Below are 18,380 nucleotides of genomic sequence, written 5' to 3'. Positions count from 1 at the left end.
CCACTAGAATTTGAAATTCGAATTTCTCCATCAAGGTGAGGATTTCACTCCTAACTTGGTGGTGAATTCCGTGTAAAAAGAAAGGTAGAAGGATTGAGAGTCATTCACCAAATTGTGGGTTTTACGCCTATTTTGGTGGACTCGTCTCGTTTGTGCAATATGTGTGTTGTCGGATTTAGAATAGTCGAGTAAAACGCGTGAGAAAAAGTGTATATTAAAGATTAAACAAACAAGTATAACATGTCAAGAATATCACAATAAAAGTGAAATGATGAAACGAATATTAATGCATAAAAAGTATGTCAAGAACACACATAAAGGATAAGACGATGAAACAGGTATTAACACATAAGAAAAATAAGTATAGAATGTTAAGTGTTAACGCATAAGTGACACATATGCTTACAAGATCAAGAGAATAAATAAAAGCAAATAAGATAGCATGCAAGTAGTTTTTAGTAAAACGTACGAATAAGGCTCTAGAACTATAGACTAGGTTAAAGCATTCCTACTTTTCCTAATTCCCTATAGTTATGCCTCTGATACCAATCTGTCACACCCCAACCAATGGCGGAAACATCGGGATGAGACGAAGTGTGAAGATTGCTAGAGACATCATAACGCTATTTGTGACAATATTTAATAAACCGATTTCATTTCATAATTCATTTGTCAACGTTACAAAGAAATCAAATAACGTCAAGTTCAAAGGAATTAGAACACAACATAATCAAAATTGATACAACGATTAAACCTAAACGTCTATATGTGTATCTAGGCATCAACGCTACTTCATTTCATAGCATCATCATCCTCAACCTGTAACATGTTTAAAATAAAGTTCAATGCAAAAGCAAAGGCGAGTATTCAAGTTTAAGCATAAGTATAAGTATAAGTATAAAAGTTTAAAACGAATCCACATGGCAACTTAGTTTATACGAGATCAACCTATCGTGGCATGCAATATTTCTAGCCAACCTCTGTTTACGCAAGTAAGTTTAATTAATTCAACATGACCCAAGTTTAAGGGGGGCGGTGCGTTACTCCTATAGCGCTATACATGTCAAATGGAGGCTCGTGAAAGCTAATGACTAAAACATATCACATAAGTATGGTCCACGTAAGCATCAAGTATCATAACATAGTATTCATGTATAAGGACTGTTTTGTGCATTGCATAAAGAATAAGTTTAAGTGTAGTTTAATAGTTAAACATGTTACACCCCAAAAAGTGGTAAACATAAAACGGGGGTTGCGAGTATACTCACAAATTTGCATATGCTTTCCGATTATCCAATGTGACGAAGTTGATGGGGTTAGAAAGTTGAATGTGTAGGGTTAAAGTTCTAGTATGCTTAGAGTCGAGATTCGGTATTTAAAACAACATAAAAGTAAGATATGAGAATAGCATGTGAAAATAATCATCTTCAACACTTAACCCTTGTATGACACTTGGTAACCACAAGGGTTATGATAATGTTTTCATGAGTTGAACACCCATAAGAATCACAACAAGGTTTAGGTCTTAGGTGATGTTCTACTACTTTAACATATAAACACAAGTTCAACATCAAAGGTTCGAATGAGTGTATATATATACTTAGGTTAGGTACTACATATTATTTAGTCCAATAATTCAAGTAGGAGGTAGAAGATTAGAATCTTCATTTAGGCACCTCGTATTATCATAGATGTCATGTATGGGGTAGGAAGGACATGCTTCCATTTAGGAACCCCTTGAATGTTCACCACTTCACTTGGTGTAACAACAACCAAGGAGGGTCACGAACTAGGATTTGCACAATAACATAAACAACCTAACTATAGAGAAATCATCAAATCATGTGAGGATTGTATGTAGGACAACCCAAGTCGTTCCATAATCACTCATGTATCAAAGGCTATGTTTGACATGATTTGTGGGTTGAAACCCTAAACAAAACACCAAGTTTATGAGGTTTAATCCTCTGATTTTAAATGTCTCAACCTTGTTTTTAAGCTTAACCAACCATGGGATAAGTTGTAAGCATTAGGACATAGGTATGAGATGTGTTGAACACAAGTTACATAGGTTTAAACAAGTTTTTTGATGAACATAAAAACAAACAGAAAGTTTATGGACGATTTCGGGGCATTTCCAGGTCTGATTTCTCCAAGGAGAAGTCTAGGAATCGAACCCCATGATTATCCAAGTAAGTAGGAAAAAGAATCAAGTGATTTCGTTAAGAAATGAGTGAGTTATGCTCATTTTCGTGAAGGGGTGTCAATCTGCTCGAACCCTTGCTTTCAGCTACGGTTTGGAGGATGTTTTGAGAGTTTTTAGTGTTGCAAAAGTGGTAGGGAGGCTGGTTATAAGTGGTATTTATAGGGGGGAGGATTAGGATTTCAATGGGTTGGGCTTTGGAAGTGTTTAGAAGGGGTTACACCTTGAAACTAGCCCACAAAGCCCAACTATATGGGGCTGAATTTGGCTGAATTGGGGATGCCATATTTCTTTATTTTTTTATTCTTTTAAAACGTTATAATGAGTAATTTTGTTAATTAAGTTGTGTAATAATATGCAACAATGTTTCCCCTAACTTGTAACAAGGTGAAATATGAAATAAAACATGAATTAACTAGGTAAAAAGTGTAATGTACAAGTATGTAACATGTTTGTAAGTGACAAGTATATGTCACATATTAGATGATTAACCGTTGTATAAATAAGCATATTATTAGGGGTTTTTAGGTAACAATTTGAGGACAAGCATGGACATGCATCGTGAATAAGTATCGTATAAGTATGAATTACAAATAAGGATTCGATGTACAATGAATTCCAACGTATGAACATGTATGAATATGTAGATGGCGAATTTAAAGAAATACGAATTTTATTTATGATCCAAGTCTCGGATTTTACAACGAAAAGACGACTACAATAATACAAGATTTCCAAAAATAGCATTACAAGGCGAGCTTTCTAATTATGGAAAGTATGAAAAAGCAGGGCGTTACACACATGCACGCCACGACGTGTTAACTCGCAAAATTTAGAACGAAACGTAAAACTTGCGAAACATAAAAAGTATGGGTGACCAAGTTGTAAATAATAAAGTGTTGTGTTAAATTATAAAAGATAGAAAACTGTAACACCTCGAATTTTTGTGTCCAATGATGTGTTAACACGTGTCATTTGTTTACACGTGGCATCTATAATAAATAAAGGACTAATTTTGACAAACCTTGAAAGTATATAAATTCGAGGGTTATAAATGTCAACAAGGGTAAATATACTGTATAGTATCCCTAAATAATGCTTAAACCTTCAAACGAATAAATTATAGATCGTACAAAAACAAAACGCGAAAGAAAGTGAGAGATTACAAACTACAGGGGTTAACTGTGTCAACATGTTTAATAATACCTCTGAGTGACCCTTTAACGTTCCCAAGACTTTGTAACGGTATTATACCCTCACTAAAATAATATATATGAACTTCGCGAAGTTTCGATATGAAACGAGAAAGTTACGATCGAATTCGTAGAAGAAGGGTTAAAAGCGTCAACAGTGAAAGTTAAGGCTTTCCGATATAATTAATAAATAAACCGGGGACTTAATAATGCGGGTAATTAACACGAGGCCCCTATCGGTAAATAACCGAGGGCCAAACCGCAAAGTTACCCCTTCAAAACCGAAAGGCCAGGTGAATCATTTCGAAAGATTTCGTTATTAATGGCCAGATTCTGTAGTTATTACAAAAAGATTTAAAAATCCTGAAATCTTAACCTTAGGCGACCCGCGTGAAGGTTAGGGATTAGTTGAGGCGGGCCGCGAGCCTCCTCACTAACTCGCCTGATTTCTTAACCTTTAGGCGACCCGCATTATAATGTATAGGAACTCCCATGCGGGCCGCGTAAAGTGCCCAGATGCAGAATTGTAGTAACTACTTGGCTTTTGGAGCTTTTGAATGATCAACAACCAACAAATGGGCATGGGCACCCTATGCTCGACCCATAACACTTAGGGGACACCTACCCATCACCCTTGACCTGTTGTAGTGCTTGTAATGATCATGCTTGCTTGACATTGGCTATAAATAGCCAAGTTTGGCACATAACATTCACACAAATCAAACAACACCTCTCTGATCATTCTAAGTGCTCCCAAGCATTCTCTTCTGCTCTATAATCAAGAAGCAACTCCTGTAAGTCGTTCATAACCATTTTGGTTTCACATTTCCATAGTTATAGCTCATAAACGCAACCGTCGTAACTAACGGTTGTCATTACAATAACTCGCAAATGATTCAGTCTTATGACGAATCAAAAATGGTTATGAGTTGGTATTTATGTGGGTATTAAACCTCTAAAATGGTTCCCCCTGATCACCACTCTAACTATGTCAATTATCGAGTCAAACGTGCGGTTAAAAAGTCAACAGAAAGCTATTTTAGCAATTTATGCATAATCTGTAATATATATGTTATGGAACCTGTTTTGACAATCATAAAACATGATAATAAGTATATAAACCTGTTTGCGCTCGTTTGAATCGATCATTTACTATATAGAACCGGTTCGGAGCCGAATGTCGCAAAAGTTTGACTTTTGCTTTGACTTCAGTTCTGACCCGTTTTAGTGAGGTATAAATATACCTTAGGACTCTCTTAGGACCAGGTCACATGTTGGTATAAGCCTCTGTGGTCGGTTCATGAGTTATCCGAGTCTTTTGCGCAATTCCGTCATTCGCCTAAAAGTCGACCGTAACGGCCTTTTAAAATTAAAACGAGTATTTCGGACACGTGAACGGACCAAAACCTTGCTTGATAAATTATAAGCATGTCCCTAAAGTTTCACGTCAACCCGAGGCCTAGAATGAGAGTTATGCTAAAAGGCGCACTTTTAAGAAAGTTTTGTAATTAACGGCGCAATTAGCATAACGCCCATCTAACCCAAGTTTTCGTCACCAAAACTTTTACCCACTGTGGTAAAGTAATATTTTGGGAATTTTAAAGATTTTTAATAATTTTTACCTTGCTCATAACCTGCGGTTATGGCTACGGTTCGGTTAATACCGAATATGCCCTTTTTGGCCAAAACGAGAGTTCTACAAGGTCTTTTGACCCGATTCCAGTTGCTACTGGTTTTAAATAATAAATAAAGTATTTTAAGCTTTATAAGCTGTTCGGAAACTCAGATTTCCTGTAGAACTCGAAAAGTCCTTTTTAAAGTCTTTAAAATGACCGAAAAGCCCCTACGGGGCATAATATTAACTTAGACTCGTTACGGGCATTACGGAAGGTATCCTACTGATACCAAAATACTTTTAAGGCATATTGACTTAGGAAATAAGCGTACGACTCTTATGGTTAACCGTTTCGCCTATTTGCGCATACGGTACGGCCCACGGAACTAGTTTTCGTGCAATAGCCGATATGGGTCAAATTATATTATTTGAACCCCAAAATCCAGAGTATGAACTATAAACCCATATAAAACAAGTCACTGAAATTGTCGGGTCCAAATCATACTCCATTCTCGGTTTTCGCCTTTTCGTGCGAATTAACCATATCTATATATCGGAATCAACCGGTTTAAGCTACGGCTAATATAAGGACCGTTAGGATTCTAAGAGGTTAATTAAAACCTTCGTTCCAGATTAGGAGCCCCAGTAAAAGCTATCGGTGACTTGATCTAAATTAAGGATTAATACTTGCAAAGGTAAATACTTTTGACTTATTTCCCCTATATGGGCTTGGGTTACGGTATATTAATACCGCTTGATTGAGCATTATATAATTCCATCGCTTAGGTGGTTAATTGATTAAATATGATTGGCTCATTTAAACAGTTTTGTTGCTTATAAGCCTTTGGGGGGTTTAATGACCGTTGTCCCGGATATCCTCGGCATCATTTTACGAAATGGCCACGACCATCGACATCCCGGTGTAGGCGTACACCCGGTATAAAGTGTCGACATTAAAACTAAAAGACGTAGCCGTTGGTTTTTCATACTACGGTTTTACGCAAACGTGGTGTGTCTATAAATCTTTAACCCGGCACGACCCGGGCTACTGAACGCATAAAAGAACATGTAAAACGTTCACAAGATCATTATGAATTTTCCCAAGTTATAAAAGAGTTTGTGCCTTGTGCATTCAAATCAATTTTTAATAAACATTTTCAAATGTGTCAGTTGAATGTATTTACCAGTGTAAACTGACGTATTTTCCCCAAAAAGATTAAGTGCAGGTACGTAAACGTATTTGGCTGGTATTAGCTCCCTAGCGTCGGGATAAGCCTCGCAAGCTTGATTGCAGTATCTAATGGAACAATACTACTTTTATTTACGATCCACTGTGGATATTCAACTTCTGTAATACATTGATATTATCACCAGAGGTTGAAATATATATATTTATCTTATGCTTCCGCTGTGCATTATATAATTGTGTGGTTTGACTATATTGTTGCCAACATCGTCACGGTAATCCCCCACCGGGCCCACCGGTGAGACACGTGGAAATCGGGGTGTGACAAAAACTTTGGGTTAAAAGTAAAAAATTAAAAAGGGTTAAAATACAAAATATGAAAATGTTTGTGTTAAAAGTGAAAAATCAAAGTTTTTTTTTGAAAAACTTCCTAAACTTAGTGTACAACACATAATGCAATAAAAAGTTGCTAATTTATACTTTGTTAATAATGACAATGACAATTAGAAGAAGAAATAAGAAAAAGAATATGTAAAGAGAAAAGAAATAAAAAGTGAATGAAAAATACAACACCATATTTTCTTGCACATAATAACACTCTCATTATCTATCTCTATAGCTATGCGTTGTGGTTAATATAACGTCTCTCACGACGTTGTCACGTAGACAATTCACGTTAACTAACCCATCTTTTAACTATCAAGCTATAATTTAAATAAAAAAATTTAAAAACAAAACAAAAAAAGTTTGATTGGTGCAATTGACATGGACCCCACCTTTTCCAATGGACAGCGCCCGTTATGAGCTTGGTAGAGCCACCTTGGCGCCAAGCTATGGCGCCCCCGGGGTGGTGTTTGAGGCGTTAAACCTCCTATGCAGTTAGGGGCGTTATAGCCAAGCTATGGCGCCCCCGGAGTTGTTAATGTGAACTGAGATTTCTTCTTTTTCCTTATGAGTAACAATTTTTAGTTAATTAAGGCGTTGTTAATCCGAATTTAGGTCTTTTCCTTATGATTATAATGTTCGGTAATCAGTTTGTGACGTCGAAAATAAATTATTTGAAAAACAGGTAGAAACGAACAACCAAACGCCAAACGATCAAATTACAAGCTACACAGATAGAGTTGATGGTTCTTGAACCGAGTCGACGTACACGAATAGAATATTTTAGGATGTTGGCAAATGAAATATGTATTTGTTATGGCACATTCATAACTTGAATCGATTGCAACATATCGGATACAGCAATAACAAGATCACCCGATTTGATCATACCTCGGGCCTTGAGTAGAGCGAACGTCTTGTTCAGGTTGCTTTCCATGTCGTCTGAGAACCCGAGCCGAAATGGTATCAAACCCCATTGTAGATTTAGACGTCTTCTAACCGAAACATCCTCTGTGAAAGCAAAAATGGGGCAATTGGGCCGGTTACGCGATAGCAGAGATGCCATTTCTCCGTTTTTCGTGTACACGAAAAGAGCATCCACCTCTAAATTATTGGCTGCAAAATCGTTAACTTTATAAGATTCTTACTCGAAAACTCACATGTGCCAATACCCTACTAACTTAGAAGTGTAAAGGAGCCGAGCCTTAGCTCGTCTAGGCTCGAGCTCGGGTCGTTTCGAGCTCAACTCGTGAGTAGTTTTTCAAGCTCGAGCTAAGTACAAGCTCAGCTCCTTTACTATTTTTAAATTAAGTTATATAACATTTATAATTATTTTTTAAATATATTTGAACTATAATTTTTATATATATTTGAACTATAATTTTGATATATAAAATAACATATATTATTATATACATAATTATGATACAAATATATAGATTTCGATGTATATACACTAGTAGAGCAATTATGTAATCACTCTACACAATATTTTTTTTACATTTTGCAACTAAACAACATATTTAAGTAGATGGAAAAAAATTTCAAAAAAAAAAAAAAAAAAAAAAAAAAAACTTCCTTCACTTCTCACGTTTAGTATGTTAAGCCCATTTGTATTTGATCTTTACCCCAAATATATACTCAATATATTAAATATAAATTATATAAATAATAGGCTCGTTTAGGCTGGTGAGCCAGCTCGAACTTGATAAGTGAAGATCGGGCTCGGGCTCGTTTATTAAACAAGCTTAATTTTAGGCTCGAGCTCGGTAAGCTCGGCCCGATTCAAGCTTTTAGCAAGCAGATCACGAGTAGCTCACGAGCGGCTTGCCTCGTTTACAAAATAATTATAGAGTTCTCAGTTCTCACCCATTTTGGCAGCGGAATTGCAGATCTCTTCCGAAATACTATCGGAGAGAGAAGACGCGATATCCGGGAGATCCATAACTTCACGGCGTTTCTCTTCCCTCCACCACTTCTCGATTCGTAAACTGACACTTCTCAAGACGGTCAAAGCCTTATCAGGGAACTGACCCATGGCTGACTCACCAGACAGCATAAGAGCATCGGCCCGTTGTCTCACTGCTTCAGAAACGTCAGCCACTTCGGCTCTGGTGGGTGTGGGGTACTCGATCATGGATTCAAGTAGTTGAGAAGCCACTATTACCGGTTTGTTCAACTGTCTACAGGTTTCAACGATCCTCTGTTGAGCCAGCGGAACCTGTTCTAACGGGATTTGTGCACCCAGATCGCCTCTCGCTACCATGGCTCCATCTGAAGCTTGGATTATCTCCTCCAAGTTTCTCAATGAGTCAACGCTCTCGATCTTTGCTACTACCGCTATATCCCTGCATAACATATCAGCTCGTTTACATCATTTTCCTTTTAGCGGAGAAAAACGTAAGCTTGACGAAATTTTACCCATCACGAGACCGCGCTTTGATGTAACTTTTAAGATGATTGATCACTTCTGCTGACTTGACAAATGATACAGCAATAAAGTCAACACCTTCTGCAATCCCAAAATCAATATCCAACCAATCCTACAGGCACAAAGTACTCAAAGAGTGTTAACTTAAGGCTGCTGGGTATGGTGACGGGATGAAGGGGGGGGGGGGGGGACGGGACGGAGCCGGCGCCGAGAAGAAAGAAGGGGGCCCACATGTTTTGGTCCGTCCTGGACGTCGAGAAACAGACGGAGAGGACGGTGACGGGATGAAGACGGGGCGGGATGGGGTGACGCCGGCGCCGGGGCTGAGGACGGGCCATACCGTCCAGCCTAACAAAATCCCTAATTGTCCGAAAAGTGAACAAAAGTGTGGGTGGGGAGGGGGGGGGGCACGTTTCTAGCAACCAACATTCTTGCCACATTTACCGATACATTGCACAACATACATTACATATTAATGGTATAGAAGCACCAACCTTTGAGGAAATTGTTGGAAGCATGGCATTACGTTCACGAACTAAGCTTCCATCTCGCCAAAAAGTCAAGTTAGCCCGTGGTAGCAAAAGTCCAGGATCAGTACACAAGCACTTGACATCGGGACCGATCTTTTCAATCACCTCAAACCTCACCATTCCACCGTCAACAAGGAGTTCATCCCCCACTTTCACATCTGTTGTGAAAAAACACATTCGAAAAACAAGTTTGAGTTTAAAACAGATTATCTTCGTTTTTTTTTCCCATAGTAAGCCCAAATATTATTAACCTTCTGCAAATCCATCATAGTTCACAGTGATAGCGCGCTCCGGGCGAAGCGATTCATAAGCTCGAACACTGAAAGTCCACACTTCCCCATCCTGCAGTAATGACAGTTCACATAAACAAATTAACAGGTTTCTAGGAACAAACGGACTAAAGGTCATACAGGCCGTATGCCTTTGCCAATGTTCGGCTTAGTCACATCGGTCACTTCTATGTCAGTCAATATCACACCTCATACGAGCCATATAATTTGTGCGAACACCACCTCATACAGCCCCGTATAATATGATTGCTCATATAATCGGTCCCTATAACAACTAATATGACCCTGTATAACCCCCCATGCGGCAACCATGCCTTTGTCAGTGGTGTGCTCTGTCACATCAGTCACTTCTATGTTGTAATAACACCCCCTCACATAGTTGTTAATGGCGAATAGCGACAAATAGCGATAAGGTACCTATATGCTACATAGCGAATAGCGATAAATAGCGGGCAACTATTTTATAAATAGCGATACACTAGAAAAAAAAATTTATATGTATATTATATCAAAATACCCACCCTGGTATATATGGTATTTTACATATATATTTAATCATCATCATACTCAGTAAATCCCACCAATAGCAAAGCTAAGGTAAGGTCGGAGAGGGTAACATGTCGACAGCCTTACCTCTACCCCGTAGGAATAGAGAGGCTGTTTCCAGTGAGACCCCCAGCTCGATGGTAGTTTTGCATCAAACCTTGGACATAAGGCACATAACACTCGGCAATTAAGACAAAGGCCAATTAGTGCATGTACTCCCTTGTCTTTCGGCTATCAACGCCACCACATGATGCATGATTAACCATCCCCCTCTTTTAACATTATTTTCACAAAATTAGTAAAATAACAACAAAATTAGTGCACTTTCACTTTTGCCCCCCGAACGTCCACGCATATATACATTATATGCGCCTACCGCAAGCGGGGAGTTACAAAAACCTAAAATCCAGCTATTCTATATCTATATTAATTGTTATTTATATTAAAAATAAATAAATAAACCGTCGCTATTATCGCTACAACAACCCTAATAGCAAGCGTAGACCTATACACTACGGAGCGCTACAGCGATCGCTACGCTCGCTATTGACAGCTATGCCTCATACGGCCTCATATAACATTGTTGCACGTATGATGTGTCAGTATAACACCAAATACGACCCTGTACAACCCCCATACGACACGTTCGTGGTAGGGCTGTTTAAAAAGCCCGTGGCTCGAGGCTCGCTCGAAGTTCGCTCGAAAAAAGCTCGCCTCGAAGTCAGCTCGGTTTTAAACGAGCTGGCTCAGCTTGGCTCGGTTTGTAAACGAGCCGAGTCCGAGCCAAAGTAGGTTCGGTTCGTGGCCCGCTCATTAGTAGACCCGTTGGCTCGCTCGTTTGGCACGTTTAAATTAAACCCCAAATTATGTGTGTGAGTGTGTATTTATATACATATATTCTAATATATCTAAGCAATGTTGTTTAGTTAGTAATATGGTTACTTTTTTATCGAAAGAAATAGATTGTTAAGCTATAGTTTTAATTATTAATATTGATTTAAAAGATATAGATTAAGGCAAGTAACAATAAATCTTTTCTTGTTTATTTTATAGTTTGCTTCAAATTACTATTATGTTAAAAAGTTCGTGGCTTGAGGCTCGCTCGAAGTTCGCTCGAAAAAAGTTTGAAAAAAGCTCGGCTCGAAGTCAGCTCGGTTTTAAACGAGCCGGCTTGGCTCGATTCGATTTTTAAACGAGCCGAGCCTGAGCCCACCCTGGTTCGGTTCGGCTTGGCTCGTTTACAGCCCTAGTTCGTGGTGTGCATATAGCTTAGTCCCATCAAATATCATAACACTTGTATTAAAATTGTATAATTGGGATATAATACCTCAACATGCATCATAGATACATCAATCACAGTTCACGCAAACAAATCAACATCTTTTTAGACACAAATGTCCTTAAATAAAACTGCAAAAATAAGAAGCAATATACAATAATATGGTACCTCAGCTTTAACAGAAGGAGCACCACCAAGATCCCCCATATGAATCTCACTCCCTTCAGTATCCATCATAACCGCAACAGCATACCCTTTCTCCTCATTCAACCTCCTCACTTTCTCAATCACACTCTTATGCCACTCACGTGTCCCATGACACATATTAATCCTCGCCACATTCATCCCCCCAACCGCCAACGCCTCCAGTTCCTCAAACCCACTCGTCACCGGCCCGATCGTACACACCACCTTCGTCCGCCGAGTGCTCCTGAACCCGTTCTCCTTCAGCTCAGCCTCAGTAACCGCATCCACCTCAATTATTGAACTCGAATCAGCCAAAACTGCAACCGGTGAAGTTCCGTTGGCTGTTTCGTACTCCGGGGTGACTGCGGTAAAGCCGGAACCGTTGTCGGTTGAGGCGGAGAGTATGAGAGGTGATTGTTTTGGTGGTTTGGTGAGGGAGAAGAGGCGGTTGGGGTTTTGGAGGAAAGGTTTGGTGTAGGAATGTGTGAAGTCTGGTGAATGAGAGGTTGATACGAAGAAACTGAGAGATTGTGCCATTGTTGTTGCAGGTGTGTGAATTGAATTGGGATAATTGTTGGTGGAAGAAGGTGTTAGTTAGAAGTGGAAACAGAGGTGGCGGAGACAACGAGGTTGTTGGTTGGATATTGTAACCAACTTATTACATAAAATGTGTTTTATTTTTTAACCGCTAATCTTAGAATAATTTATTCTGTATGGTCCCAATTCACTGCCTACATGGCAGGGACCACACCACTTTTGAGCATATAAGGCGTCTACATTAGCGAAGCAATCCAGAAGCTTCTAGAAACTTCTGGAAGATTTACATGTGGCGTCAAAGATGCTCTACCCGACATAAAGGACAACACGTGTCACCACTCGCAGAACGCCACATAGGCCTGCGGAAAATCGGGGAGCAGAACTGACAACACCAGTACGATGTCTCCAGCGTGGGCAAATGTAAGAACGCCACGTGTACCACTACACCTGCCGTGACAGAGCAGACCAAGAGGATATTCCCCTTGGTCGGACAGCTGGCACGCGCCCACAGCTGGCACAATTGCTCCTCCCTTCTTCACCCTCTGGCTATAAATAGGACCCTTCATCATTCAGGTTCAGGATCTTTTACTCTCCATACTCACTCTATACACACACTGTTTATTTCTCTCAGAACAGTACTTATTCTCACGCCGGAGCCTGTTTAAGAGGGAAATCCCCTTTCTCCCCCTCTTAACGAGACTGACGATGGTTACTGTTTTGCAGGTTTCGAGCTATTATCACGAGTAAGGAAAGAGGTTGAACCCATAAAAGAAATAACCCCATCGGTTAACCTTGGTGTTAATCGGTGTTTCATCATTGGCGCCATCCGCTTTTTTGCAAAACCAATCTCATCTCTTTTCTTTTCAAGAAACACTCGTAGAATGGCTGAGCAAAACCCTTCACACCATGTAGATGGAGAAGTTTCTTCCTTTGAACTCGTTTCGGACTAAGCACACGTCCAAAGGGGTCAGAGGAACGAAACCATCCAGGAAGGGCAAGTAAACAACGATTTTCCTAGCATTTTCGGAAGCGCGTCCAGGATCGCTAGCCAAACCACAACTGGACCCATTTTCCAAACTCCCACCAGGATAATCACCCAGACCACAAACGGAGCCATTTTCCAACCTCCACAAGCGGTAGTCCAGCAAATACCCCCATCCGGGTTGGTTCAAACACCTCCACCAGTACACACATCAAGCCATGGAGCTGGCCCCTCAGCTCCATCGGAACAAGCACAACTAAATTTCTCCGCACTATTAGGGCTACCCGAAGGAAAAACTCTGGCTTCCTAGTACGCCGAACAAGTGGCATCCATAAACCTGGTTTACACACAACTGAGCGCGCAACAAGCCCTGCTCCAAGCACAGGCTAACCAATCGGCGTTCGTTACTCCACCGCAGCGGTCTCTGAGCACACACACGACTAAGCAGGTCAACGCGTGGACTTTACGCCCAGAAAAAGGACCTGCAACAAACATTAGAAAGCCTAGTGCGCACGACACGCGCGACACTTATGGTGAAACAGAAAGCAACTATGTGCAGCACTCCAACTTACAACGTAAGCCAATTCAAAGCCGCCTGAGCGCGCAATATGAACAACGAGTGGGACGACGAAGAGGAAGACCCAACGTACAAGGAAAGCACAGTGTTCAGCAGGTTACACCCGGAACACGCGTCATACAAGCCCGCAAAGCGCGCAGGGTACAACCCAAAGGCAGAGCATGATTATACCTTAAGCTATCGTCCAGACGACATGGCTGAAGATTCAAAATTCATCAGGGAGATTGCCACAGCCGCTATAGACAAAACCAAGCTGCCGCACAACGTTGGCAAATACAATGGCCTGACAGATCCAGATGATCATCTCCAGGTTTTCAAAGGCGCAGGAGCAACAGGTGGGTGGAATCTACCAACTTGGTGTCACCTGTTCGCACAAACGTTCGTGGGAGCAGCGCGCGTCTGGTTCGACAGCTTACCAGCAGGAAAAATTAAATCATGGGTCGACTTCAGAGAGAAGTTCCTGGCACACTTCTCTCAACAGCGGAGACACGCCAGGGACCCAGCAGATTGTCTAAACATATGGCGCCGAGACCATGAAAGCGTGGAAGATTTTATCTCAAGATATAACAAGGAATGTTTGGAGATTGGAGATGTAGGGGAAAAGATGATGCGCGCGCACTTCATGAGGGCAGTAAAGTGTGATGATCTAATCAAGCGCGTGAAAGGAAGAGACGGAGGACCCAAAGATTGGGAAACCTTCATTGAGGCCGCCAAAACAATAGCACAGACAGACAAACAGTTGACCGGTGACGACCACCGTCAACGCGCACATAACTCTAACGACCGACATGGCAGAAAAGGCAGAGGCCAGTCATGGAAGACTTCCAGTCACAGAGAAAGAAGCCCACCAAGAGAAGATGCGCGACACACAATCAATCAGATAGCCCACCGAAAAGAAGTGAAGAGAGAAAACAGAGAGAAGCAGTGGACGCCATTGACAAAGACCCCTTCGGAGGTCTTGGCCACTGACAATTCAAACCACCCCTGCAGATGCGCAACAAAAGGGGTCAAGATCCCAATCTCTACTGTGAATTCCATAAAGACACGGGTCACCTAACCGATGACTGTTTTAGCCTGAAGCAAGAAATTGAAAGAGCCCTGAGAGATGGAAAACTCACTCACCTGGTCAAGGGCGGAAAGCGCGACTACCGCCAAATCTAAAGAAGAGACGAAGGTCCAGATAACAAAAAACTCAGGAAGTTGGAAACCCACATGGTGCAGGGAGGTCCACGAAGACCAAAGAAAAATTACAACAAGCGCACGCAAGATGATTCATGGTGCGAGAAGCAAGTTATCTTCCCAGTTGTTAGAGGTGGCCCGAGGGAAAAACGACTAATAGTTATTCCAGGAGTGATTGGTCACTACTAGACAGACTACATCTTCATCGATCCGGGGAGCACCGCGGATATCATATATGAACAATGCTTCAATCAATTTGAGCAGGAGGACAAGGCGCGCTTGGAGCCAGTTGACTACCCATTAACTGGTTTCTGCAACGAGGCCGTCTTTCCCCTGGGACAGATATCATTCCCGGTGTTACTTTCGGATGGACGAAATTCAAGAACAGAAGAAGTCACGTTCATGGTGCTACCCGCACACTCAAGACACGACATCCTCCTAGGAAGAGAATCCCAGGGAGACTTCAGTATGATTTGCTCTGCACCACATTCAGCCGTTGGATTCCCAACAGAAACAGGCATCGCACTGATATACGCAAGCAAGGAAGTCTTAGCAACAGATGACATAAGGCCTGCAAAAGCAAGTAAACCAGCGCCACGCGCAGAGGCAGAAAAATGGGTGTTGAACAGCGCTTACCCAGAACAAACAGTTACCCTAGGACCGGCGATGTCCGATTTAACACGCGCAGCGCTGAAGAAGTTGTTACACGAGAACATGGATGTGTTTGCCTGGACACCAGCTGACATGGTTGGTGTTCTGCGGCACATTGCCGAGCACCGTTTAAACGTCTCAGAGGACGCAAAGCCAGTGGTACACGCCAAGCGCCACCTGGGCGATATAAAACACGACGCCATGAAAGAGCAAGTACTGGAACTACTGAATGCAGGCATCATCAGAGAAGTCAGATACCAAACATGGGTAGCAAGCCCAGTGATGGTAAAGAAACCGAACGGCAGCTGGAGAATGTGCGTCGACTACAAAGATCTAAATAAGGCATGTCCGCGCGACTGCTACGTCTTACAAGACATAGACGAAAAAATCGATTCTCTGGCAACATTCAGGTGGAAATGCTTTCTTGATTGCTACAAGGGGTATCACCAGGTTCAAATGGCTGTCCAAGACGAAGATAAAACCGCATTCCGCACGCCGACAAGGCTGTACTGTTACACCAAGATGCCTTTCGGCTTGAAGAATGCGGGCGCGACCTACCAAAGATTGATGAACGAAACGTTCAGCGACGCCATCGGCAAGTACATAGAAGTGTATATGGACGATCTGGTGATTATGAGCAAAGAAGAAGGCACGATGCTGGCTAACATCCAAAAGACATTCAACACACTACGCAGCGTGAGTATCAAGCTAAACCCAGCAAAGTGCTCATTCGGAATGGAAGAAGGAAAGTTCTTAGGTTTCATCGTCACAAAAGATGGTTTTAAGGTGAATCCAGAAAAAGTCCAAGCCATAGAAAGAATGCCTTCTCCGTCAAACATCAAAGACATGCAAAAATTAGCAGGGCGACTAGCCGCGCTCAATCGCTTCCTAGCTAATCATGCTGCAAAATCCTTCCCGTTCATCAAAACCTTGCGCAATTGTATGAAGAAAAGCCAGTTTCAGTGGACTCCGGAAGCAGAGAGCGCGTTCTGCGAGATGAAAGATTGTCTCATCAAACTGCCAACATTAACCGCGCCAACCAAAGGAGAACCTTTGGTACTCTACCTATCAGCTTCCGATAGGGCAGTCGGAGTAGTCTTACTTGTCGATCGCCAAGGTACTCAGACACCAGTCTACTATGTGTCACGAACCTTGACCGACCCAGAAACTAGGTATGCCATCATGGAAAAGTTGGTCCTTGCACTGATTCATGCTTCAAGGCGGCTGCGCAGATACTTTGCCAATCACGTCATTCATGTGCTAACAAACTACAACATCGGCAACATCCTTGCAAGACCAGAAATATCAGGAAGGCTAGCCAAATGGGCGATAGAACTGGGAGGTCACAATGTGGTTTTCAGACCACGACCATCAATCAAAGGCCAAGTCTTGGCAAATTTTATGACAGAAGTTCCAGATGACAAAGAGAGAGAATGTAAAGCAATGGAAAAAGCTGAGAAAAAGCAAACAGAAGAGTCATGGTTGTTATACACCGACGGCGCATCTAACGAAGACGGAGCAGGCGCAGGGCTAAGGCTGGTAAGCCCCGACAAACACAAATTCACGTACGCCATACGCCTGGATTTTAAAAGCACAAACAACGAAGCCGAGTATGAAGCTTTCTTGCCTGGCTTACAATTGGCGATTAAAATGGGGGTCTGGCACATCGAAGCGCATGTGGACTCCATGCTAGTAGCGGGGCAAATCAACGGCCAATACGAAGCCAAAGGGGACATAATGGCACTCTATCTCAGCCAAGCAAAAACATTGCTACAAACCTTCTACTCCTACAAGGTGCACCACATAAACAGAAGCGAGAACAAGCCAGCAGACGCGCCGAGTAAGCTTGAATCAACAAGTTTCCAACACCTAGCAAAGGATGTGCGCATAGAGGTTTTGAGCAACCCATCCGTTCCACTCAGAGAAGTAAGCGTCATCCAGACAGGAACAACGTCCTGGATGACACCGATAATCATGTACCTACAGTCAGGGATACTTCCCGAAAACAAAGCCGAGGCGCGGAAGATCCAATACAAAGCAGAACATTATCAGATGGCAGATGGAATACTGTACCGAAAGTCGTACCTCGGTCCATTGCTGAGATGCGTTGACGCCGAAGACGCAAACTACCTAATCCGGGAAGTTCATGAAGGAATTTGTGGTATTCATGCCGGGCCTCGAATGGTGGTGGCAAAAGTGATGAACGCCAGATACTACTGGTCCGGGATGCATCTAGATGCTATGAAAGAGTTGAGGAAGTGCAGCGGATGCCAGAGACATGCGCCCCAAAAATGAACTAGTACCAGTCACAACCGCATGGCCCTTTCAACAATGGGGCATAGACATGGTAGGTCCTTTCCCGGAAGCACCAGGGGCGGTCAAATTCATAATAGTCGCAGTCGACTATTTCACCAAATGGGTAGAGGCGAAAGCACTTGCATCAACCACATCAACAGTCGTCAAGCGATTCATATGGGAACAAATCATATGCCGTTTTGGCCTACCTCTCAGAATCATCACCGATAACGGAACTAACTTCGCAGCAGACGACCTCGAACGATGGTTTAAAGAACTACACATCGAGCACACCTTCTCTTCGGTTGCGCACCCG

The 18,380-nt window shown here is 41.9% G+C and overlaps 2 protein-coding genes across 2 annotated transcripts; one reads left to right on the top strand and one right to left on the bottom strand.

Moving 5' to 3' along the window:
• Nucleotides 1-7,269: 7,269 nt before the first annotated feature.
• Nucleotides 7,270-12,486, bottom strand: LOC110910525 (pyruvate kinase isozyme A, chloroplastic). Its single transcript, XM_022155169.2, has 6 exons — nucleotides 11,826-12,486; nucleotides 9,794-9,884; nucleotides 9,507-9,700; nucleotides 9,003-9,124; nucleotides 8,451-8,929; nucleotides 7,270-7,697 (listed from the first exon to the last, which is right to left on the bottom strand). The coding sequence occupies exons 1-6, from the start codon at nucleotides 12,378-12,380 to the stop codon at nucleotides 7,396-7,398; spliced, it is 1,743 nt and encodes a 580-aa protein (XP_022010861.1). The 5' UTR covers nucleotides 12,381-12,486; the 3' UTR covers nucleotides 7,270-7,395.
• Nucleotides 12,487-13,970: 1,484 nt separating this feature from the next.
• Nucleotides 13,971-18,064, top strand: LOC110913248. The gene is made up of 2 exons (XM_022158096.1): nucleotides 13,971-14,894; nucleotides 15,383-18,064. The coding sequence occupies exons 1-2, from the start codon at nucleotides 13,971-13,973 to the stop codon at nucleotides 18,062-18,064; spliced, it is 3,606 nt and encodes a 1,201-aa protein (XP_022013788.1).
• Nucleotides 18,065-18,380: the final 316 nt, after the last annotated feature.

Source organism: Helianthus annuus, chromosome 15 (genome assembly GCF_002127325.2).
Source record: "Helianthus annuus cultivar XRQ/B chromosome 15, HanXRQr2.0-SUNRISE, whole genome shotgun sequence".
NCBI classification, from domain to species: domain Eukaryota; kingdom Viridiplantae; phylum Streptophyta; class Magnoliopsida; order Asterales; family Asteraceae; genus Helianthus; species Helianthus annuus.
This window is presented reverse-complemented; position numbering and strand designations above follow the sequence as displayed.